General features: G+C 33.1%; 3 protein-coding genes across 3 annotated transcripts; 2 read left to right on the top strand and 1 right to left on the bottom strand.

Moving 5' to 3' along the window:
• The first annotated feature begins 393 nt into the window (after positions 1–393).
• On the top strand, positions 394–8,462 carry LOC145755638 (ribosomal protein S6 kinase alpha-5-like). Its single transcript, XM_082571885.1, has 17 exons — positions 394–487; positions 700–771; positions 1,177–1,310; positions 1,514–1,598; positions 2,078–2,193; positions 2,684–2,788; positions 3,204–3,391; positions 3,606–3,750; positions 4,480–4,650; positions 5,636–5,731; positions 5,817–5,962; positions 6,030–6,123; positions 6,333–6,503; positions 6,714–7,004; positions 7,070–7,220; positions 7,300–7,478; positions 7,546–8,462. Exons 1-17 carry the CDS (start codon positions 442–444, stop codon positions 7,921–7,923), a joined length of 2,568 nt encoding a protein of 855 aa, XP_082428011.1. The 5' UTR covers positions 394–441; the 3' UTR covers positions 7,924–8,462.
• A 273-nt stretch (positions 8,463–8,735) lies between these two features.
• On the top strand, positions 8,736–22,982 carry LOC145755637 (meiosis regulator and mRNA stability factor 1-like). The gene is made up of 31 exons (XM_082571884.1): positions 8,736–9,037; positions 9,695–9,776; positions 9,871–10,613; positions 11,032–11,176; positions 11,433–11,515; positions 11,825–11,942; positions 12,215–12,381; positions 12,726–12,868; positions 12,945–13,095; positions 13,281–13,312; positions 13,420–13,469; positions 13,609–13,700; positions 13,772–13,935; positions 14,363–14,443; positions 14,537–14,632; positions 14,732–14,788; positions 14,884–14,991; positions 15,051–15,205; positions 15,290–15,381; positions 15,616–15,735; positions 18,094–18,236; positions 18,314–18,447; positions 18,864–19,066; positions 19,481–19,626; positions 19,783–19,888; positions 20,185–20,418; positions 20,620–20,726; positions 20,821–20,981; positions 21,228–21,337; positions 21,500–22,214; positions 22,321–22,982. The coding sequence occupies exons 1-31, from the start codon at positions 8,861–8,863 to the stop codon at positions 22,404–22,406; spliced, it is 5,001 nt and encodes a 1,666-aa protein (XP_082428010.1). The 5' UTR covers positions 8,736–8,860; the 3' UTR covers positions 22,407–22,982.
• Positions 15,733–17,553, bottom strand: LOC145754601 (uncharacterized). The gene is made up of 5 exons (XM_082570679.1): positions 17,542–17,553; positions 17,426–17,488; positions 17,080–17,233; positions 16,496–16,618; positions 15,733–16,227 (listed from the first exon to the last, which is right to left on the bottom strand). The coding sequence occupies exons 1-5, from the start codon at positions 17,551–17,553 to the stop codon at positions 16,025–16,027; spliced, it is 555 nt and encodes a 184-aa protein (XP_082426805.1). The 3' UTR covers positions 15,733–16,024.
• Positions 22,983–24,175: the final 1,193 nt, after the last annotated feature.

The following is a 24,175-nucleotide window of genomic DNA, read 5'->3' as shown; positions in this document are numbered from 1 at the left end:
GATCCAAACTTTCTGTATATTTGTTTCGTTTAACAAGGTTAGTTAAACACTTACTATTTAAATTAGTTTATTTTAGGTGCTTTAAGGTAACAAACAGGATGAGTTGCACTTTATAGATATCTTAGTATTTGCTGCAAACAACTTGCCGGTCTCACCCGGTTCCTTCCCGGCGCCCGCCATCGTACCTGGTTGTAGTGCGTTTGTTTACTTCCGGTTCATTTGTTGTGGTTTGCACTAAGATGGAGAGTTTTCAACTTTCGTGTTTATTCAATACTTTTACCAATTTATATTAGTAGTTCTTTTAGTTTATAAAGCTTTTGTTTTAATGATTGTAGGTTTTATTTATTAATTGTTAATTATAAAATTAATTAGAAATTACGTTTTTTTAGGTGTATAGTTATAAAGTGTAATAGTTATGACCCAGATATAAGGTGTGACAATATGGGAGATGTTTATGTAGAAGAGGTGGTTCACACTGTGACAGATGGTAAGTTATGGTTTGTAACTATCTGGGGTGTTCAACATTTATACAATGGTCATATGGTTAAGCCAACTAAGTAATGGTTCAATAAATGTCTGCTAGGTCAACAATATATCAAACTAACACAACCTAAGAGAAGGCACTTGGTGTTAATATGCATTTCTGTTCAGCTATTTAAATTTGTATTGAACAATTACATTTCAATATTTATATTTTAGCAAATTTAACCGGTCATGCAGAAAAAGTTGGTCTAGAAAGCTTTGAACTCCTGAAAGTTTTGGGAACCGGAGGTTAGAAGAAAAAACAATTTTAAAAAATTTAAATTTTTTTAACAACAAAAATTAATGTACTTTCAGAACTTACATAACAACTTATGTAACACTAGTTTTGGTTGTAATCATATAATATTAAACTTGTATGTGTGTTTAATTTGACCGGTAGCGTGGTGTAGTGGTAGGAACACTTGCTACACCACACATGGGGTTGTGGGTTTAATCCCCACTGCTCTTACGCTGTAGCGCCCTTGAGTAAGACGCTATAAATGGAATAAACTCCTGCTAAGCCAGCACTTAATTAGCAGCATAATTATCAAGCAATTACAATCTATAATATCCCAAACTGTGCAATCGACTTTCCACATCTAGGATAAACTTATATATTATGTGTTATACTTAATGACCAAAATTTTTTTTCAGCTTATGGCAAAGTTTTTCTTGTGCGGAAAGTTTGTGGGCATGACCTTGGTAAATTGTATGCGATGAAAGTTTTAAAGAAAGCCTCGATTATCACAAAACCTAAGACCACAGAACACACGATGACGGAGCGACAGGTTTGTATTTTCATTTAATAATAAATTAATGTTTTAAATTTATAAAAAAAACCTTAATGGGCAGTTTTTAATTGTTTAACTTGGCACTAAACCTATTTTTTTCTATGTAGAAGTCCTCTAAATTTTTAAGTGTTTATGTAATGCATAGTGCTTTGTAAATAAAAATACTTGAGTTATATTTATTTTAAATTGTTTTATTTCAGGTATTAGAAGCAGTGAGACAATCACCGTTCCTTGTAACTTTGCATTACGCCTTTCAAACCAACTCAAGATTGCATTTAATATTAGGTGAATATGTAGTCAGTATTCTACGGCTCATTTCCTAAGTTATTCATAGTAAACACATGACAATTTTGTATACCACATTGTGTTTTTTTGTTATATAACTTTAAAGATTAAATAAACGTTTTAGAAAGAATATTGTAGTAGGAAGCCACTATTATATTGATGACTCATAATGTTGATTAATTATAATAATGAGTTTGTTTATAAGGTTTGTGATTCATAATTAATGAAACTTGTTTTTGTTATGGTTTAAATTTTTTTTGTCTATAAATTATACTTTGATTAAAAAGTGATTGTGTTTTGGTATCTAAATATTTTTTTATTAGTGTTTGTATCTTTTGTTTATGGTTTAATCTTTTTAGTGGTATTGTAATAGTCTTGTATTTTAAAGTGTTAATGCGTATAAGGTAACTTTAATTACCATATGCTTGTGTAGACAACAGTTTAAAGCAAAACTTACAAATTTGTTATTTTTATTCTAGATTATGTCAACGGAGGCGAGCTGTTCACCCACCTAAATATAAGAGAGAAGTTTACGGAGGACGAGGTTCGGTTGTTCTCAGCTGAAATTTTGTTGGCTCTTGAACATTTACACAAGGTATGGTTGGTATTACTGGTGTTGCTGGTGTGTTGGTGTTATTGGTGTTTGTATGTGGTGTTGTTGGTGTGTTGGTGTTGTTTGTGAATAGTGGTGTTATGTTGTGATTATTTAACAGATATCAGTATTTTAGCATAACAAGTTTTTTTTTTAAGATAATTGATTTACAATGTGTTAAAATATTGTTTTAGTTCAAATATTTAGGCTTAATAATATCCTGGTAGTTAACTTATGTTTTATTATTATGTATAGTAACTAGGAAATGTCAATAAGCCTTAGTAATGTGGTGTTAAATTCCACTTAACTTTCTTGTTTTTTTATGTTGGTAAACGTTGTTTTAAAATTTCAACACTTCCTTCAGTTAGGAGAATATGTCTTTTAACAAAAATCCCCTAATTATAATTTCCCCTGCTTTGTAAAGATTTGTATTTGTTTAATAAATATTAGAAAACCTTTTATTGTCTGTAAATCTAACTTTTACTCATTATAGCTTGGGATTATATATCGAGATATTAAATTGGAGAATATATTGTTGGACTCGGATGGACATATCATTCTCACTGATTTTGGCCTCAGCAAAGAGTTTATTAACGAGGTAACTTAGCTTTGCTCTAGGATTGCTGTTTACATTACCCACAACTATTATATATTTTTTAAACCCTTTTTATATATTTCATAACGGTAACAAGCATATAACTTTATTCCTTATAACAAACATCTTGTTTTTGTACTTTTTTAAAATACATTATTTACATTTTAGCAATTGTTACCCCAGCCCTCTCAAGTTGACTTTGCCAGTATAGAATATTATTAATTATAATCGCCAGAAAATTAATCTGCGGATTGGTTTGTGCTTGGCAGGAGTTTATAGTGCCTTACTCAAGGCTACTACAGCATGAAAGCAGTGGGGATTGAACTTAGGTTCTCATATAGTGTTCTGAACACTACACTACTACTGCTGCTGGTGATGTTATTGTTGTCCTGTTTATAAAACTTGTTTTAAATTTTAGAATGAGAGGGCGTACAGCTTTTGCGGCACGATCGAATACATGGCACCAGAGGTGATGAAGAGCAGTGGAAGTGGACACAGTTTTGCGGTCGACTTCTGGAGTCTTGGAGTTCTTATTTACGAGCTCTTAACAGGGGCATCCCCTTTCACTGTGGAGGGGAGCAAGAATACCCAGACTGAGGTTTCAAAGTAAGTTGAATTTGGTTTTTAATTAAACAAGAACTCTAAATATTTAAATATTTTGAAGTAATTGACTTTTGCTTATGAATTTTATTTTAATTTCTTTGGTAAAAGCATAAGGCTAATTTAACTTAAAAAATTTAACAACATTTTTTATGCTGTTAATAATTTTACCCTAGGGTTTATTTATTTATTGACCCCAAAATATTGTTTATCCTCACAGAAGGGTGTTGTACAAAGCTCCCCCAATACCCCACAAAGTTTCAAGTGTTGCCCTGGATTTAATTTTTAAACTTTTAAATAAAAATCCGAAATTAAGATTGGGAACGCTGGGAATTTGGGAAATCAAAAATCATTCTTTTTACAAAGTAAGTAGAATTTAAATATTTATTTGAAAAGTTTATCAGTATCTTACTTTAATGTAAATGGTTTTTGTTTTGAATGTTAATTAGTTGTAAAGTTTCTGCTTTAAATAATTTACTATTTTTAAATAGTTTAAAAATTTTTCTAAAATGTGAGTACTTGCTAATTACAATTAACTGTTTCCTCATTTGATTAATGGGTGGAAATTTTGTTAAATTTTTCGCACACTTTGTCTAATGATAATGTGAACCAATTTACTAACAAATATTTTAACTTTGCCTTAAGCCAGGATTACCTTGGCATAATTATAATATAAACATTAAATGTTGTCAGACAAATTGTTTTTAACTTGAACTACATCCTCAGATTAGGACTTAAAATTGTTGTTTACATATTTTAATTACCTACTATTTTTAAACGACATCTTAATAACAAAACAATGCTGTAATAGATATGTTTTTTTTCATGGATTACGATGTCCTTGTCTAAATACCCACAGTTTTAAAGTGCCCTTAATTTAGATGCTATAAACAATATGCTTTTGCTAAGCTAAAAATAATTAGCAGATTAATTAATAATTATCAGGCAATTGTTACTAAAAATATCTTAAACTGGTAATGTCAACTTGAGACTGGGTCAGAGTAACAAATGTACCGAGAATAAATAAATGTAAAACAAACTATATTAAAATTTTAATTGTTTTCACAAACCTTAATCAAAGATTTATTTCACAGAGTATAGATTGGGATTTGTTGTTAAAGAAGCAACTTCCTGCTCCATTCAAACCCGCAATCTCAAGCGACCTCGACACGAGTAACTTTGCTGATGAGTTTACATTAATGAACGCTGATTACTCCCCAGCTCCTACCCCTAACCCCAACAACAACACCCTCTGCCCCTTTAAGGTGAGTTTGTATATTTTATTGAGTAGTTGACTTAAAATTTAGTACTGTTTTGCTTTTTATTTTTAAAATGTGGGGTTAAAAATGTTTAACTTGATAATACTAACATGAGGGTTTGTTTATTTTATTTGTTCTGGGTTTGTTTTTAGCGTAAAAAGGGCTCCAGTGTAGGGTTATTTTAGGTTTACTTTGTGACTTGTGGTATTATTGAGTTGTTGAAGTAACGTGTTTGTTGTTAAAAGTTGGTTAAGTTTAAAACACTGAAACAGGAAATTCAACTTCCTTGAAGTTGATTTGGAATTAAAACTTCTAACATTTAATTAAAAATTTAAATGATTAATTATTTAATTAAGCGCAACAGATTATGTAACTGTAAGGTTATTCAAGTGTGTTTTAAAATATATTTCCTTTATGTTAATATTTTCTCGTTATTAAATGTTAATTAATTGCTTAGAAACACAATTTTGCTAATTAATGTCGGAAATTGTCTATTCTGACAATATAATTCATGTTTGTGATGTCATAATATTGTAGTTTCCTGGTTAGTATGACTCACCGGTGTTTGTTTATTTTTTGGACATTGTAGACTTTATTAAAATTCCTTTTTAGTGAATTTTTTTTAAGTGCAAATTTTATTTTCTTATCGTGTAGGTTCGTTATTTTGTATTTACTTTTAATGTGGGAAGGTCGAATGCGTGACTTAAACATAGAGTAACATTTGTTACTCCGACCCAGACTCAAGTTGCCTGTGGCAGTTAGGGATATTATAGATTATAATTGCCCGGTAATTAATCTGTCGATTGGATTTGGCTTAGCAGGAGTTTGTACCTTTTATAGTGCCTTACTCAACGGTGCCAGTAAGGAAGCAGTGGTAATCAAACACTAGACTTCATGTAGAGAAGCCACGCTTACAACACATGGCTTTGATGTTTCTATTAACTTGGATTTTAACAAAGTTTTTATTTTCCAACAAATTTTTTTTCTTTAGGGTTATTCTTTTGTTGCCCCCTCAGTTGTTTACGGGAGGAACCATGTCCTTGCTGACGACCTTTTAACCCGACCCCCGACCTTTATTAACCACCAGGTGGAGTGATTTTATTAATTGTTAACCAATACCAAATATTTATTATTTTTAAATTCTTTTTTAAATTTATTTTTACCGCCAACAGATGGGGGAAGAGAGCTCTGAGTTTTTTCGATTGTTCCGACTTGACCTCGATCTAGCTCCCCTCGGTGACGGAAGTTTTAGTGTTTGTCGTCGATGTGTAGAGATCACCACTGGGAAGGAATTTGCTGTTAAGATTAGCAGCAAAAGGTTAATTAATTAATTAATTTAATTTTTAATTGTTCTGCATTGTCATATCATTGTTGTTTGTTGCCAGATGGGAACAGAGGACAATGCACGAATTGAGGTCGTTACAACAATGTCAAGGTCATACTAACATTGTTAAAATCCACAATGTTTATCAGGATAAGGTAAAAGTGTTAAAAGTTGTCAATTTATCTCTTTTTTCCTTTTAGAATAAGTTTTAACTTAAACAGTAATCTAACCACTCTCAATGCCTACCTTCTCTTCTATATCTTTTTAATTAGATCATATTCTAACTGCATTTATTTTACACTTTACACGCATGGACATTAGTGAGTTAATAATTTAAACCACCTCCTAACCTAACTTGTTACAGCACCATACCTATATGGTGATGGAGCTTCTAAAAGGAGGGGAATTGCTGTCCATGATCCGGGATAGAAAGGACTTCAGTGAGATCGAAGCTAGCGTTATAATGAAGCAAGTTGTTGGTGCGGTTGCTTATATGCATTCTAAGGGAGTCGTTCATAGAGATCTTAAACCTGAGGTAGGTGGAGATTTTAAGTAAAGTCAAAGATTTCTGCTAGAGTTATTCATCTGACTTTATGTTAAGTTGTGCATTGCTTTGTAATTTCTTAAATTTTTTCTTTAATTAATAATTTTGAGTCTAGCTGTTATAGATTTATACTAAAACATGCACCATTGTCTTTATTTGTGCGGTAAGTTGATTTCATATCAAAAAACTTAATTTTTTTAGAATATAATTTTTGTGAACGATATTAACAACAACAACAACAACAATGCTGACTCATCACCTGATAATGCTGACTCACCTACACTTGAAGAATCTTGGCTTTATTTAAAACTTGTTGATTTTGGATTTGCTAGAGCGAAACCAGGCTCGGAGATATCGCTTCAAACTCCAGTGTTTACCTTACAATATGCCGCACCCGAGGTTCTCGAGACTACAAATATTCACGGCAACACTGGAGCCGGGGTCAAAGGTTATGACGAGTCTTGTGACCTTTGGAGTTTGGGGGTCATATTGGTGAGTCTGTTGAAATTTAAAAAAATAATTTTTTTATTTGTGGTTTACTGAACTTTATCTTTTAGTATGCAATGTTGTCCGGGGAAGTCCCGTTTGTGAGAAATGGTAAAAGCTTGAGAGCGGGTGAGATAATGAACAGAATAAAGAAAGGGGATTTCTCTTTTGAGTCGTCGCCATGGCAACATGTGTCTGTTGAAGCACGGCGACTCGTTCACGGTTTGTATTCGGTCGTTAATTCTTAAACTTAATTTAATTATCTCATCTGGTATAAATTTTTTTAACTTTTCACTCTTAGGTCTTCTGACGGTTGACCCCAAGAAAAGACTAAAACTCGACGACTTACTTCAAAGTCCTTGGTTAAATGGCGGAGGGGCCCCATGTACCCCCCTCTTGTCCCCCAATGTGTTGTCTCCAGGACCCAGGTTACCCACCTCCTTTAATGCAACCCTCAAGGCCTTCCATCTTGCAACTAAGGTGGGTTTGTTGCATTTTCTGTGTTTACTTTTGATCTGTTATTCATTTAAAACATTTTACTTTCTAGGAGGGTTTCCATTTATCCTCGGTGACAAATGCTCCCCTTGCACAACGAAGAAACAGGAAAAGAACACGGAAACATAGTTCGTCGTCTGACACTAGGAGCAGCAGTGGGTCAAGTGAGACTGTGACATCATCAGGTGGAATGACCCCGTCACAGTTGGGTGAACCTGTTGCTAAGCAACCTCGTGACACGGTTGTCGTTTTAAACAATGAACTTACAAGTCCATCGGGTTGTTCTGCGTTAAGGGAGTCTAATGACCGACGATCCTCAGACACCATTGAGTCGGGGTACGGGACTTTCCCAGGGGGTAATTCCCCTATTATTATTGACTTGACTGAAACAACTTCTTCAAATATTCAAAAAAATGATCGAGTTTTTTGACCTACCAAGCTGTCCGACTTATAACAGATTTGACCTTGACAATGACCAAATTTTAATTTAACCTCAATCAAGGTCAACCTTACAGCCTAGACATATTTGCGTTATGACATCATAAAGCTTTTAATTGGTTGATTAGATACCACCACACTTTGTGTTTAACATTGGGTAACTATTATGAGGATCAGCCAGTTATGCATTAGTTGTAGTTATGCGAGTTTTGGGTCCTAAGACATTGTCTCTTTTTTTATAAAAAGGTTTAAATTACATCAAGATTCAAGGTTATACATTTGCTGCTTCTATATGAAAATAATATATTTGTGTTATTGTTGTACGGCACTTAATCACTGCCCTTGTTTATAAATTTATATTTCTGTTGCACTTATATTAAAACACAATTTAACTTGTGTTAATTGGGAAAAAGTGCCTTTAACATTAAGTATAAGTTTCAGTGTTAAATAATATTCATACTGTCTTCACTTTAAACCGTGTTTCAATGGAATTTATCAAGTTTTTGAGGAATATTATTTTGTTTTTATCAATTTTTGTCGTTAAATTCCTAATTTTATGTTATTTTAGGTATTAGGAAGTTTAAAATTAAAATTAGGCTGAGTCTTTTAATTTAGGGTAAACAATTATTTAGGTTTTAATTAGTAAAATCTTACAACAACAAAAAACACATCAAGTAACGACAGCTGCTCGGAATTGAGGATAATGAAAAATAGTTTGATCGCATTTCAGACATCTACATGTGAAGAAGGTAACGTTTCAACCTGGTTGCATCTCAAAATCATAACAAACTTTTCTGCAGAAAGTTTTCGCAGACAACAGTTTCAAAAAGTCTTCTTGCTATTGTTTCTAAACCACTTTTAGAGCAATATTTTTAGTTAAGTTGGTTGAATAGTTGCATACTTGATCAAATGAGTTAGTTCAAGCCACAATGAGCGGCTTAAACCCTCAAAATTTGAACCAGGAACAGAATAACTTTCATGGATTTCAAGATTCGTTCGTGATTCAACCAATTCCGGTTCTTCCCCAACCGAGTCCGAATCTCCAGGTGTTCCGGGAGCCTTTCAACCTCCAAAACTGTGCCCAAGTTTTCACTTTTCCCCAACAAGTAAGTAATTTAACTTTAATTAATGTCTAAAACTATTTTAGTTTTTGTTAATTTTGTGGTAAGTTGCACCAGATATTTTTAACATAAATTACAGGTTATGTGGTTTATGCAGTTTACAGAGTTTTTAAATTTGATCTCGACGGTAACACCTGCAGCGTGGTGTAAAACACTTGCTACATGAGGTCGTGGGTTTAATCCCCACTGCTCTCATGCGGTAGCGTCCTTGAGTAAGGCGCTATAAACGGTATGAACTCCTGCTGAGCCAGCACTTTATCAGTAGCTTAATTATTGGGCAAATATAATCTATAATATCCCAAACTGTCACAGGCAACTCAACTGGGTTGGAGTAACTGATGTTACTCTATGTTTAGGTCGCACATTCTAAATTTGTCTTGAAAATGTGCAAATGCTTATTTACAATAGTGTTACAAATTGTAATCTTGTTAATGTTAAAAAATTTAGACATACATTAAAGTGGGTAACAAGGCATTGTAAGATACCAATGATTTTACAGACAATGACAACGTCTTTAAACGAATAACAGCTTTATTTGCCTTAGGGCACTTTTTCCCCTGATAATTAATTTAACTACTATAGATTTTAAATGTTTACAACATCTTTTGTTTTAGTGTAGTACTAACAGTTTGTTAATTTCAGGGAAACATTCACTGGCAACCTTTGAATTTATCGCAGGATCTCGCTACACCGACCAATCTACCGGCAACCATCAATAACTTGGGTAAGAAAATGTTATCAATTTGACTTTTGTTTAGATTAAAGTTATTTGTTGCAATTAACAATTTTGCTTTGTTTAAATTTAATTTTTGTTTTAGGTGCAATTTGCTCTGCTACCCCGGAATTTATTCACCCCCGAAACTCTAATGCCCCCCAGTGGTTAATGTCCCCTCCTGTTGAGGAGGTTTACCCACCCTTGAACCCTCCCATACCTTTAAACCCAGTCCCTCTTAACCCCGAGAACTTTACCATGTCCAATGTGACCCTGAACCCATCCTCGAATCATGATTTGACCTTGAAGCACCAAGTTGTCATGGATACCCCCTTAAACCCTCTTAGCAATGGGGTAAAATTACTCACCCCCGATGACTTTTCACTAAAAAAGTTTAAAAACAGTTTTGCACAAACTTGTGGTGTTGATTCACTTTGTTTACATAATGATGTCACTGTGACATCACAAACCTCTGTTAATGATATTATGACATCACAAATTGATTTAAATTTATTGGGTTTAAACTCTACTATGACATCACAGTTAAGCAACACTTTAAATGATGATCATGTTAATGTGACATCACAAAACCATAACAATACAGCTTCTATGACACCCCCACATAATGACTCAATTATGACATCATCACACAGGGACTCGGGGATAAGTAGTCCTACACTTTCACCACTTAAGGGAAGTAGAGAGCTGGAGAAATTGTTTACTTTAAGTCGAGAAAGTTTAAATCTTGTTGAGTTTGAGCAAAAGTTAAAGAAATTATTTGTTCAAGAGTTAACTCTGGGTTCACTTTTATTTGCTTTATATTTTAACCCCACTTCTCTTCTGCACGAGGTTTGGTTTTTGTCACATTTTTAAATATTTTTGTCACATTTTTAAAGATTTTTGTCACATTTTGAACATTTTTGTCACATTTTTAAAGATTTTTGTCATATTTTGAACATTTTTGTCACATTTTTAAAGATTTTTGTCACATTTTGAACATTTTTGTCACATTTTTAAAGATTTTTGTCACATTTTGAACATTTTTGTCACATTTTTAAAGATTTTTGTCACATTTTGAACATTTTTGTCACATTTTTAAAGATTTTTGTCACATTTTTAAAGATTTTTGTCACATTTTTAAAGATTTTTGTCACATTTTGAACATTTTTGTCACATTTTTAAAGATTTTTGTCACATTTTTAAAGATTTTTGTCACACTTCTGTATTTAAATAAAAACAAAAAAATAAAATTTTAATTTTTTCTTAGATGCTGAACCGTCCAGTGCCACCTAATGAGAAGGAACCAAGCTCGTTTCCGATTGGGGTGTTCTGGGATATCGAGAATTGTTCGGTTCCATGTGGAAAATCAGCTTCGCAAATTGTTCTTAAAATAAGAAATCATTTCTTTCAAGGTATGTATTTTTAAGATATTAAAGTTGATTATATGCGCTCATTATTCACGACCTAAACATAGAGTAATATCAGTTATCCCAATCCAGTCTAAAATTGATTTTACCAGTCTGGGATATTATTAATTATAATTGCCCGATAATTATGCTACAGGTCGGTTTTTCCTTAGCAAAAGTTCATACTGTTAATAAGGGTTTTACTATACGGCACTACAATTAAAAAATAACTTTAAAGCTGATTAATGTTTATTATTGTTAGGTCATAAAGAGGTTGAGTTTATGGCTGTTTGTGACATCAACAAAGAAACAAGAAGAGTTGTTCAAGACCTCAACAACTCACAAGTAGGTGACCTCGTTTAAATTTATTATTTCCTGTTTGGTTGGTTTAACATGTTGGTAGTGTGGGAATGTTGATGTATTATATTTGCTAGTGTTTGGTTGTTTAATTTGACTTATGTTTGTATGTAAGACAGTGTGTTATAGATAATAGTTTAGCCCCAAATGCTTACAGCTTTTTGTTTTTAATTGCAAAATTATGAACGTTTGTCTGATGACATGTTTCTTAAATTCAAATGTTTTTGCCACGATATCAACTTACAGATACTTTTTATTTTAATAAACAAGCCAACTATATTGTTTTTATACTTACAGGTGAATGTAGTTCATGTAAACGCAAACTCCAAGAATGCAGCCGATGAAAAGTTACGACAAAGTATTCGAAGATTTGCTCAAACTTACAAAGCACCGGCTTCGATTATTCTCATTACAGGTTAGGGATTGGTGTCTTGAAAATATGCTGCTAGTTTGTGTTATTATTTAAAGCATTTCTCAATAGAAATATTGGTCTTTTATTGACTAGTTTGTTAGTAAATTTCTTTTGTTACTTACTTTTTTGTGAGAATATAATAGACCCATTAAGGTTAATTTTACTAATTATCCTTATTTACCTAATTACAAAGTTGCGAAATCTGATTTCATAAATACTAAAATATTTTTAATTATTGTAATTTCTACATAAAACAAATTTAACTTAAATTTTAGGTGATTGTGACTTTATGGCGGAGATAAGTGATCTGAGATATCGTCACAAATATTTCGTTGTTCTTATTCATCCTCCAAACACGAGGGAAACACTGACCAGTGTTGCCAACACTTCGGTCAAGTTTGAAGAATTTGTTCAAGATATTCCGATCTCTTATCCACTAAAGGCAAGGGTTTTAACTTCTAATAACTGTAGTATTGGTTAAGATCTCCATGAATTTAATGAAATTCAACTTTAATTCCCATTCCAACTGCTTCTAAACAAAAACTTTCCTGAATTAGGCACTACAAACATTATGGTTTTATTGAGTATGGCTTCATTAACATTATAAATATAAATACTATTATTTTAATCTACCAAAGTCAACTCAAAGTCTGGGTCGGGGTAACAAATGTTACTCTATGTTTAGGGCCATGAAGTTGACTTTCAGAGATAAACAAAAATTACTTAAAAACGCTAAATTTTAAGGTTTTGTTGTGATGTAATCTTTAAATAAATAATTTGTTTTAGGAAATCAATTGTGAGTCCCAGCTAATAATATCCAACTTGCCTCGTAATGTGGAACCCAACCTAATGCTAACTCAACTCAACAAGTTGACTCGGAGTTTTCACTCACAAGTCACCAAGGTCACTCCACCCACTGCAGTGATAAGGTAACATAATAAACTGACCAAAAGTATTCAAAAAAATTGTGGAAAAATTTCGGTTAACACTGATTTTTAATTTTAGATTTCCTAACGACGACCTTGCTCGCCGAGCTATGCGAAGGTTACAAGGGTCAGAGGTCATGGGGTCAATCATCATGGTTCAGCGAAGATCAAGTGACCTCTCTGCTCTCTCGAAACACTTCACTCCAAGATACAACAACAGGAACCAACAGGTGAGTTATTCTGTATACAAGCTGACTTGTAGCTTTTGTTTTAACTTAGTTTGGATAGTGGCAACTTAGTTGGTAACTTGGTTTTATTGCCTGATAATAAGCCTAAAGTTGTTCTTTATGGGTTTTGTTATTGTTTTATGCTACTCTTTACTTTTTGTTTTTAATTAAACTTTGTTTGTTTTTAGTATGAAGAGAGCAGGCCAAGAAATCCAAATATGTGAGTAATATTTTAACTTATTTATACCAGTTTGTTTATATTAATTAAAATAATATGAAACCTGATTTGCACAAATATTTTATCAAGTTTTAAAATGTTTTTTTTAGCGGAAGCAACAGGCACAAAGGAACTCATTCCAAACCAACAAATAAATCAAGTAAATACATTTAATAAATTTTTAATGTTTGCATCTTTAAAGTCGACCTTATTACAATATTAAAACTTTTTGAACTAATTTCCACTGTAGGAATGTTTTGTGATATAGTTTTTAACCCAAGTTTAAACATAAAATTTAGATGTTCAAGTGACGATCAGCAACATTGACGCCCAACTAGGTGTAAAAACAATTCAACAAAAAATTTACCAAATTATTTCCAAAATATCACCGGTAAATCTTATCAAGAAATATTTTGTGTCATTAATTTTAATTTGGTAACTAATTGTAAATTTTTTTTTTAGATTTTAAAACTTCAGATCCGACCTCACAATCGCTTCACAGTTGTTTGTGATGTCATAGTTCCTTCTATTGAGCGAGCATCATGTGTTCTTCAACAACTTCATCGAACGAGGATCGGAAGCAAAAGGATTTTGTTGACAATTACCCAGAATAACAACAACATGAGGTTGGTGATAACCTGGGTATAACTTGTGGTTTCGTGTATCTTTATGAGGTCCTGGGTTTAATTTTTAATGCTGAATTGTTGTGACATCTTTGAGTAAGACCTCAGGTCCTGGGTTTGATTCCCACTGCTGGCATGTTTATTCTTAAGTAAGTCTTAAGTTCTTGGTTTGATTCCTAATAAGTTGTAGCATTATTGAGAAAGTCTAGATGCCAGGGTTTATTTTCGTATGCTAAGCATCCTTAGTAACATGTTAATGGTACCTGTTAATCAGCAAGGCCATTAGGTCTAAAAGAGTTTAAAACTGAGTAAAACTTTAATTCTACTTTCGAACGCTACCTTGGAATTTAAGTGATAATTCTAACTTAATAAATCTCACTTGTGTATATTTAAACTTAATGGAAAACAATTAAAATAGAATTTATTTCAGGAATGAAGTGATGTCGTTGTTGAAGGAAACCGGGGAAGAAGGAATTACTTTTCAACAATTTCAAACAATTTACTCGCAAAGGTAAAAAATAACATTAGTTGTTGTCAAACTTTTATTTTATATTTATTTCTTTGAACTTAATCTGAACTTTAAATATCAATTTTTTTCTTTCAGTTTTCAGAAAAAGTTGTCCTTAAAAGAACTTTATGAAATGCCTGATGTTGTCCGAATATTTGAGGATAAATCAAATGTTTACATCTTCAACACAAGGTGGGGATATTTTTAATACTTGTTTTGTTATTGTGTCATGCACGATTGTATTGTCAGGCGTGATGTATTACCCTTTAAATTTATTACTTATGTTTTCAGTTGTAATAGAGGGACAGATCCCAAAGTCTGCCTCAAGCATTTTCCACCAAATCAAAGGTAAAAGTGAATTAAATTTAAAAATTATTAAAATCTGCCTTCTGTCATGACAACAACTTTTGTGTTAATTTTAAACTTGTTATTGTTCTTACTAGGTGGCACAAGAGAGATGGATTGTTAAAAATCGAGATTGGACTGCGTGAGTTTTCAGCGAAACTTCATGCTCTGCTGCACATGCATGATGGTGCTGTTTATATGGATGGGTGAGTTTGTGATGTCATAGTGGTAGCGATGTTAGTTATTTATTTGAATATTTTTTTAGTTTTGAGTTCTGTTATGAGGCAGAATTTGGGAGTTTTCCTTACCCGATAAACGACCAAAGTGGGGTTTATTTCCACCACCAGGTGTCGTATGTTCCTGGGGTCCAGATAAATGAGGATAAAGTCATTGTTTGGACGCAACCCAGCAATGATAATTGTGAGTTTAAATTTTTTTAGCCACAAAACAATTTAAGAATCTTTTTTTTTTATCGAGTTAACTTATATTGAGTTTTTTATTTAGACTCAGACACGGCGAGTGAGGCTTCGAGCTCGAGTCGATCAAAATCCTCAAATCTTGTTTCTCTCTCTCGTGAAATTGTCAACTTCTTGAAAGTAAATATTTTAAATTTTAAAACTTTGCACCATAGGTATATGGGTAAAAATCTTAATATTATTTCAGTGATTCCAATATTTATTTTTCAGTGTTTCCAAAAAATTATTTTACAGTGTTTCCAAACAATTATTTTTACTGTGTTTCCAAACAAATATTTTTCAGTGTTTCCAAATAATAATTTACAGTGTTTTCAACTAATTATTTTACAGTGTTTCCAACTAATTATTTTACAGTGTTTCCCTTATTGTGCGGTGGTATGCAAAGATTTCAAGAAATATTATGCTTCACATTTTGGTCGTAACCTTTGTGTGGATGTGAACGAGACTTTATCCTCAATTCCTCATGTTGCCCAGGTATTTTGTACAATTTTAAACTTTTATTTATCAAAGCATTAAGATTAGCATGGTTAGATGTAAGAGTGTACACAAGTGAATATTTAACTACACAAAATACAAAATTAATTTGGTCACGTTGAAAATCTTTAAAATAAAACTAAAAGGAACAAATTTTCATGAAATTTAAATTATTTTTAAATTAGCTTTCTTCCATTAAACTATATATACAACATCACTAATAAAGCCATATAAAAATCTTCACCCCTCTAAAACCCTCTAAAATGTCTGTCACCCCCAATAACCCCGACTAAAAGCAGTTCTGGTACACTAACCCACAACTGGCGGGGTATCTGACTTGTTGAACCCTCACGTCGTAAGTAGCTGGGTTGTAATAAACGGCTGCCGTGAACTCCACCATTTGTTGGGTACATGTGTGGGTTTGACCTTGACCTTGAAACTGTGACCCCTCGTTACATTCCTCGACCCTTAACCTCTGGTATCTGTTTTCAGCTGTAAAGGTCAAATGTGTTGTTATGGCAACATAAATAGTGTTTAAAAATTAAATAGCTTAAGGTAGTTCTAAAGGAAAATTAAAAAACAAAGTTTTTACTGAAATTTAGGTTTATATTTTACCAGGAATTTAAAAGCATTTTCTAGAGAAGGTTAGGCTATAGCTAGTCAACAGGAATAGTTTTTTATAAGTAAAATGTCATTTCTGATAATTTGTCAGTAGTCCCATTAAAGTTAGTTATATGAAGTTATAGAAAGTTGTTGTAACCTGGGTTGTGTACAAACTCCATCATTTCATTAGTTCCATATTGGGCATCCTCTGCCATGTAAACAACATGGAAGTAAACGTTGTCGGTGCATACGTTGCAGTAGGCCGACCTCTTTGTACGGTCTGTAATCAGTTTGTGTTAATTTTGTTTGTATTCCATGGTCATTAAGTTTATAAAAGGGAGCTGAGTGGATGATATTGTGTGTTCAATTAAAAGCCCTTAAGGGTAAAATATAAGGGGCGTATATTTTTTTTTTGTTTATATCTTTATCGTTGATGTGGGAAAGTAGAATGCGCGACTTAAACATAGAGTAACAACAGTTACTCCAACCCAGTTTCGAGTTGCCTGTGGCAGTTTTGGATATTATGGATTATAATTGCCTGATAATTATGCTGCTGATTAAGTGCTGGCTCAGCAGGAGTTCATACCGTTTATAGCGCCTTACTCAAGGGCGCTACAGTATGAGATCAATGGAGATTAAACCCATGACCCCATGTGTGGAGTAGCAAGTGTTCTTACCGCACAACAATGAAAATGTAGCTTTCAAGACATTCAACTAGATTATAATAATTAAACATCTTACCTTGTACAGTGTTGTTGATGAAAGTGTCTTTGTACTGGCACAAATATTGTTCAGATAGTTGGGCAAGTTTTTCAGGTTGCTGGTTTTGAAGTTGGCATGATTTTAGTTTGTTGTAAGGCTCAGTTTTACATTGCTCAACAGTGAAGGGACAGTACTAGAAAAGTCAAAGTATAAAAGTTAAAGTATTAAAAATTTAATTTGACCGAACCAAAATACTTTTATGTAGATGAAACATTATTTAGTTAAATTAATTTGGCTGTACAGTTAGTAAATCTTATGGTTACAAGTTTAAAAATCTTTTAAATTATTAAATTTAAACAAATATAATTAAGAATTAAAATCTAACCTTGTTTAATGTTTGACTCTTACAGTTTATAACAACCCCAACCAGAACTAACAGCATCAACTTCTGTAAAACACAGAAAATAAAATAACTTTCGATTTAAACATAATATTAAACACCCAACCTACCATTTTAGTGATTTATCAAAATATTCTTTGAATTTTTCTTAAATACGATTTGACTTATTTTTAAACCAACAAAGATTTTATTGATGTGAAATATTAATAGAAATTAACTAAACAATTTCCCATTACCACCTGCTCTTATATAAACTAAAACCATTTTAATTCAATGAATAAAGGTTTTAACTTTGATGTTGTTGTATCAACACAGGTTTAATTTATTTTATGTTTTTAAACTTGTTTTAACGCTGATAAAAGTTTTTAAATATTTCGTGATCGAATTATTTGGATTGCTGCCCACAAAAATGTCTTTTATGTTTTAAAGTTAAAAATAATTTGATTTTAATGGAAGTTAAAATGTTTAGCACACAATAACCTTGAGTAACCTTGAGGTATATGACAGCATGGTGTACACAAGGTATTGGGTTTAATTCCCACTGCTTCCATGCTGAATCAAGCTATTCTTGAGTAAGGCCGTTTATATGCTCTAAACTTCTGCTAAGTCAAAAACCAATCAGCAAACTAAATAATTAATATTTATCCTTGCAGATAATCGGAACAGGTGACCACAAGATGGTGACATTGACACATCGAGCTCAGGTCAAGAGATTTGTCCTCGAAATTACCAAAATTCTTAAAACTTCTCCGGATCGAGCAATTTTAGTGGCACAGCTGCCCGACATGTACTTCAAGTTAGTTTAATTTTAATTAATTATTTCTTAATTAGTAATTAACTAGCTTTTCAATACAACTTGTTATGACATCACAGAAGTTTTGACCGAGCTTGGAAGTTAAGAGATTACGGAGTAAGTGTTTTGACCGATATTCTGGATGATATTCCGGAGGGAAATATCCTCGTTAACGGGAGTGGTGACAACATTGTGCTCTCACTGCCCACTAGAGGTAACTCCAAGTTTTCTACGTTTAAGTATAAACATTTTTTGGAGGGGATAAAAATAGTTTTATTATTAGTATACTATTTTGTTTAACAGTAATAATGTATTATTATTTTATGGGTGATTAATTTTCTTGTGTTTTTTTTGTTTCTGTTTGACCTTGATTGTAAAAAATCCTTTTAATGCTAGTTCATGTTTAAAATGTTAGCTTAAGTAAGTTAGATTCTTTAATATTTTATTTTATAAACTGGGTCAGAGTTACAGTTGTTACTCTATGTTTAGGTTGTGAAGTTGACCTTCACTTTGAGAATAAATATATTTAAAAAAAATTTTGATTCTTTTGATTAGGTTATTGCATCAATAAGTTATTTAAGTTAACAAATGTAATTTATTTTTGATATCACTTTTTTTTCAAATTTTAAGTCCGGACCCCTGAAGAGGTTGAAAACACTGAAACTTTCTCCCTGGAAGTTGTTGAGATCCTGAAGTTGAGACCCGATCATCGAATCAGTTTCACGGAGTTTGTTCCTTCGTATCACCGGCAATATGGTCGGCAGTGTAAGCTCAGTAAATATGGCTTTAACAAGTTGCTCGACTTATTTGAATCTCTTACAACTGTCATCAAGGTATTTGGTTTGAGGTTTATTTTTTGAGACCAACTAGTGTAACTATTTGGACCTGTGTTAAACATTTTTTGGTTTTAAAAAAGTTTTTTTTTAATATTTTGTGTATATCTTTATCCTCGATGTGGGAAGATCATAAACATAGAGTAACATCAGTTACTCCAACCCAGTCTTGAGTTGCCTGTGTCAGTTTGGGATAATATATAGATTATAATTGCCAAATAATTCAACTACTGATTAAGTGGTGGCTCAGCATGAGTTCATATTGTTTATAGCGCCTTACTCAAGGGCGCTACAGCATAAAAGCAGTGGGGATTGAACCCACGATCTCATGAAGTAAAGTTTTCTAACCACAACACAATAATGTTGGTTATGTGTTTGGTGTTTGTATAAAAACCAAATATTTTAAATGTTAAGGTTGTTGAACTAGACGGGGAGAAATATCTTCAACTATGTGAAAGCGAACAAATTAAAGTTTTATCCTCACAAGTTATTGCTCTACTGCGACACCATGTGAGTGGTGTGGAGGATGGTGAACAACCACTAGGGGTCCCTTTAAGCAGGTGAGTCTTTGTGAGAACCTTTCGTCAAAATGAATAATAAGTGAAAAACAAATAAAAGTTTTGTAAAATTTTTTTAACCCGATACCCGCTGTTGGTATGTTGTAACATTCTAGAGTAAGATATTGCTAGTAAGATTTTTGTTTTTTTGTTTTATAGGTTACAATCCATGTTCTCTCGCAAATACGGCTTTCCTCTCGTTCCCAAATACTTCGATTGTTCAAATATTCAACAACTAGTTTCCAAGCTCTCACATGCTGTTAAGGTAAATTTGGTATTGGCCAGGGTTTCTTTAAAGTTCTAAATTTTTTTCAACAAAATTATTAAATTTTGGATCTTTAGTCTTCACTTTATAAATCAAAATAATTTCAGTAGTTTGCAGGTTATAATTAAATATGAAAGAACATGACAGCTGTGGGAATTAAACTTAGTACCTTAGATGTTACTAATGAAGCAATAACAAGTTGTCAGTTAGAATCCAACTCAGGGTCCATAAATGGCAACAAATTTTCAACTTCAGCACTGGCAATACTTTATTAAAAATTATATTTAATAACTTAGATGACCCAGGACACGAATGGAGAAATAATCATCCAACAAACCGAGCGTAAACCTCTCAGATTGTTAACCATCCAACTTCTTGTCTTACTCCTGGATTCCAAGCTCAAGAAATTTGATTTTGAATCTCTTCATCAATATTATATTGATCGTTATAATGAGGATATATTACCTCATAATTATGGGTATCTGTCTCTCTGTGATGTCATAAAGAAGGCTCTGTCTGGTATTGTTAAGGTTGGTTGATAGAAATTTATTATTAAATTGCTACTATCCGACTTTAACTTGCTTGTCCTAACCTAATAAATAAAAATGATCTTTTTCTCCATTACCCACAACTTACTTTGTAATTGTGATTTAAAATGCATTATTACATCATAGTAAATTAAACCCATGAAATTAATGATGTACAAGGCTTGTAACTTGTTTGTTGTTTAGTTCACTGAAGTGAGCACTGAGAACGTTCTAAGTTTGAAGCCGATCTACAAACAAGCTAAAAAGATTCGGAATATTTTGTTGCAGCACGAAGGGCTCATGACATTGGGGTAATAACTTCATGTTATTCTATATGAGAATTTGTACCAAAAACGCAATTTTAAATTTAATTTAAAAAAAAATTTATAACTTTCATACTTTTAGTGAGTTCAACCAAGCCTATAAGCAAGCGTATGGTGAACCCTTAAACCCCGAGAAACATGGATTCAGGACGAATGAAGGGATGTTGAGGGCATTAACACTTGTGCTGGTGGTGAAAGGGTTTGGGATTAAGAAGACTTTGCTTCTAAGGAACCACATGAAACGTGAGATGTTTAAAACTTTGATAATTTATTTTTTTTATCTTATTTACTAATTAAGTAGGTAATTTTGTTTTTTAAACAGCCATAAAATTGAGTAAGGCTTGTTTGTTACTTTGGATTAATTGACCAGTTGTATTGGTTTAAATACTAAGCTTTACTACATAAGGTCTTTGGTTCAATTCCCACTGCTTCCATGCTGTAGCTTTCTTATTTAAGACTAATTTTAAACAAATAATATTTTTCTTGTAGATGGCCCTCTCACAGGTCCAATAACAACAAATATTTTGTCAACAAAGGAAGGGAAACTACCTGCAGGGAAACCACCTCCACTACAGGAGATCATAAACAACAATGTCTCAGTAAGTTTTGTGTTTGGACAATTTTTAAAATATTTAGGCTTAAAGTTTAGTATTTTGATGTTTATTTGGTAAGGCCTGATTGACATACTTATAAGTGATGGTCTTTATGTGAGTTATTAGAGGGTTTATCTTTGCTTTTATTATTTGTTTTTTGTTTTACAGCCTCGGAAACCTAAGGAAATTGACAAAATTAAAGATCCTAGATCAGGAGAATACCACGGGGTGTTTCCCCTCTGTAAGGACAAACTCCAAACTCCACCAATTTGTTCGAATTTTGGAACTGACTACGCTCAAAGTTACGCTCAATACCAATCAACCATTGAACCATATTTGGATAAAACTGGTTCTACACCATCTTCGAAACACCAACCATCTGAAATTAAACCGTTTATGAAACATTCTGAACCATATGGAGATAAATCTGGTTGTTATGAAACACCATTTTTGTACCATCCATTTGAACCATTTGTGAGTGATATTCGACGTTGTAGATCGCAACCAGAATCTTTTTACCAACAAAACACCATCAACAACCAACATGATGTCATAAAAAAGAACCAGTTGGGTCTAGAACACCATTCTAGTCTTGAACTGATTCCAAAACACCATTCTATGAGTGGTTCATTGGTAACACACCACCAAACCATTTCAAACCAAATAAGTAACAACCAGCAAATAAATGGTAACTACCTGCAGACTGGTTTGTACCAACAGATGAGTGGCTCAAACCAGCAAATAAATGGTCCCTACCAGGATGGTTCCCATATTAACTTGCACCAAAGGAGAAGGATTAGTGTGAGTGTGATTACTTTGCCGAACGGAACGACTTCAATTTCTTCAAATTCATCTCCGGATTCGTTTCTGTCGACGGATGAAGGTAGACGGTTGTTTTTAAATTAAAGTAATTTTAGATTAATTTCATAAATCTTTGGTTAAATGGACTCCATCTCCAAAATTATAAATGTGTTTTGTAATTTTTACAGAGGGCAAAATTACCCCCCCTGAGAGCCATAAAGAGCCCCCTTCACCCTTAAGACTGGCAGCTGCTTTTTCTACAGTCACCTTGTAACCTTCATTTAACCTTCAACCTGATGGAACCACTGTTGTGTGAAGGACATTTCACTTGTGCTTTTCCATGTTAGAATATTGGAGAAATGTTTCTTACTTTCTGTAGTTATATTGCTTGTTTATTTGTGCAATGTATTATATGTCTTGTTATAGCTTTAGTGACATTGGTTGTGGTAACTTATGCAAATTAGGGGCACTTTTGGTGAATATTAAAACATTTATGTAAAGTTGTTAAACATTCCACGTGTGCAAAATTATTTTTGTTTCTATTTGTTCATAGATGGATTTATATAGAAGACTCTTTTGTGTCATTTTCTTCATTGTTATATTAACTGTGACGTCACACTGCCTTGTTTCACTGAGATTTATATCCTATTATGATATTATAATGTTTATTGTTAAATGTGATGTCATTATTCGTAAATTGTTAGAGTTTATGACATCACAAAACTAAGGCCACGTGTTAAATTATTTTTTTTAATTATGTCGATATTATTTATAGAAGGTGCTTATATGACGTCATAGTGTTTGTTTTATGCGCAGATAGTATAAAGATTGTTAAATTGCCAAACTTCGTTCGTTTCAATAAAAATTATTTTCTTTATTTTTATTTTTTTACAAACAGGAAATTAAGCAGGAAAATTATGAAGAAACAGAAAATGATAACGTCACTGGTCGCTGTTGTTGCCTTGACACTGATTCTGTGTGACATCGTAATGCCCCGAGTTGTCTTGAAATACTCTGATTACACAATTTTCTTCCTAAAAAGAAAAATTTGTTAAAACGACGGAAAGTTGTGTAAAGTTCGGTTTTGTGGTTTACAGACCATCGCATTTGATCACAAGCCGAGAGGTTTTGGGTTCAAACCACACCAATGCCACTCTATTAGCTCTTGAGCTTCTTTTAGACCTTGAGCCCCTTACTTTAGCTTAAACACTTTACAACAGCCCAGTGAAATATTTGTTAAAACAGGTTTAAATCACTGATCATATTTCCACAGAAAACATTTTCTCACCGTTTTATCTTGATGAGCTTTGACCTCCAACTTGAACTCGACCCCACCTTGACTTGTGACCTTGGTGCACCTCTCCACATGGTCGAACACGTGGTGGGGTTGTTGGAACGACGGCATCCCTGGAAAGTCCAACATCGCGTTCGAAGCGTCCAAATCCGAATTTATTTTCTCCATTGCCGCTTTTCTCAGTTTCTGTGTGATGTCATAATGTAAGTGGGGCGTAATTAGAATTTAGCGTTAGTTAATATACTGTTATGACGTCACAAACCATCTTTTCATCTTCAGTGCATTCGTCATCGCCGGATCTTCGGTTCATTGGAACGTCACAATCAAACTTTTCTAATTTCATTGTTCCATAATTCTGAGGGATCGACACGACCGCGTTACACATGATTGTGACGTCATCACTGTCGTGGGCACTTATGCGAAGCAAGATTCGAGTCACGTGATCCGCTTTGGTTGAATCGTACTTCGTCTGTTACAAACAAGTGACGTCATAATAAAACAACTCTTGGCTCACCTATTAATGTGACGTCACTCACCTTTTCATTGTGATGTAAAAGTTCATCGAAGGTCAACGAAACGTGTTTCAGCTCGCCGATTTGTCTGATGACGTCACGAGCTAGTTCATTCATGACGTCATCCGGGTCATAATTCGAACACAATCCCACCGCGAGGAGGGTGAGTAACAAAAATGTTTTTATCATTATTTTGTTTCTGTAAAGAAATTATTGAGATAATGACGTATCAGGTCG

The sequence above is a fragment of the Corella eumyota genome, chromosome 6 (genome assembly GCF_963082875.1).
Source record: "Corella eumyota chromosome 6, kaCorEumy4.1, whole genome shotgun sequence".
NCBI lineage: Eukaryota > Metazoa > Chordata > Ascidiacea > Phlebobranchia > Corellidae > Corella > Corella eumyota.
This window is presented reverse-complemented; position numbering and strand designations above follow the sequence as displayed.

What these genes read in the sequence shown, in the direction of transcription:
- LOC145755637 (XM_082571884.1), top strand. Translation starts at nt 8,861, where the DNA reads ATGAGCGGCTTAAACCCTCAAAATTTGAACCAGGAACAGAATAACTTT. An exon ending in GTTTACATCTTCAACACAAG is followed by an intron (nt 14,633 to 14,731) that starts GTGGGGATATTT and finishes TTATGTTTTCAG; the next exon opens with TTGTAATAGAGGGACAGATC. An exon ending in GAAGGGCTCATGACATTGGG is followed by an intron (nt 20,727 to 20,820) that starts GTAATAACTTCA and finishes TCATACTTTTAG; the next exon opens with TGAGTTCAACCAAGCCTATA.
- LOC145755638 (XM_082571885.1), top strand. Translation starts at nt 442, where the DNA reads ATGGGAGATGTTTATGTAGAAGAGGTGGTTCACACTGTGACAGATG. An exon ending in ATAGAGATCTTAAACCTGAG is followed by an intron (nt 6,504 to 6,713) that starts GTAGGTGGAGAT and finishes TAATTTTTTTAG; the next exon opens with AATATAATTTTTGTGAACGA. An exon ending in AGCACGGCGACTCGTTCACG is followed by an intron (nt 7,221 to 7,299) that starts GTTTGTATTCGG and finishes TTTCACTCTTAG; the next exon opens with GTCTTCTGACGGTTGACCCC.
- LOC145754601 (XM_082570679.1), bottom strand. An exon ending in CATCAACAACACTGTACAAG is followed by an intron (nt 16,619 to 17,079) that starts GTAAGATGTTTA and finishes AACTGATTACAG; the next exon opens with ACCGTACAAAGAGGTCGGCC. An exon ending in GGAGTTTGTACACAACCCAG is followed by an intron (nt 16,228 to 16,495) that starts GTTACAACAACT and finishes TGACCTTTACAG; the next exon opens with CTGAAAACAGATACCAGAGG.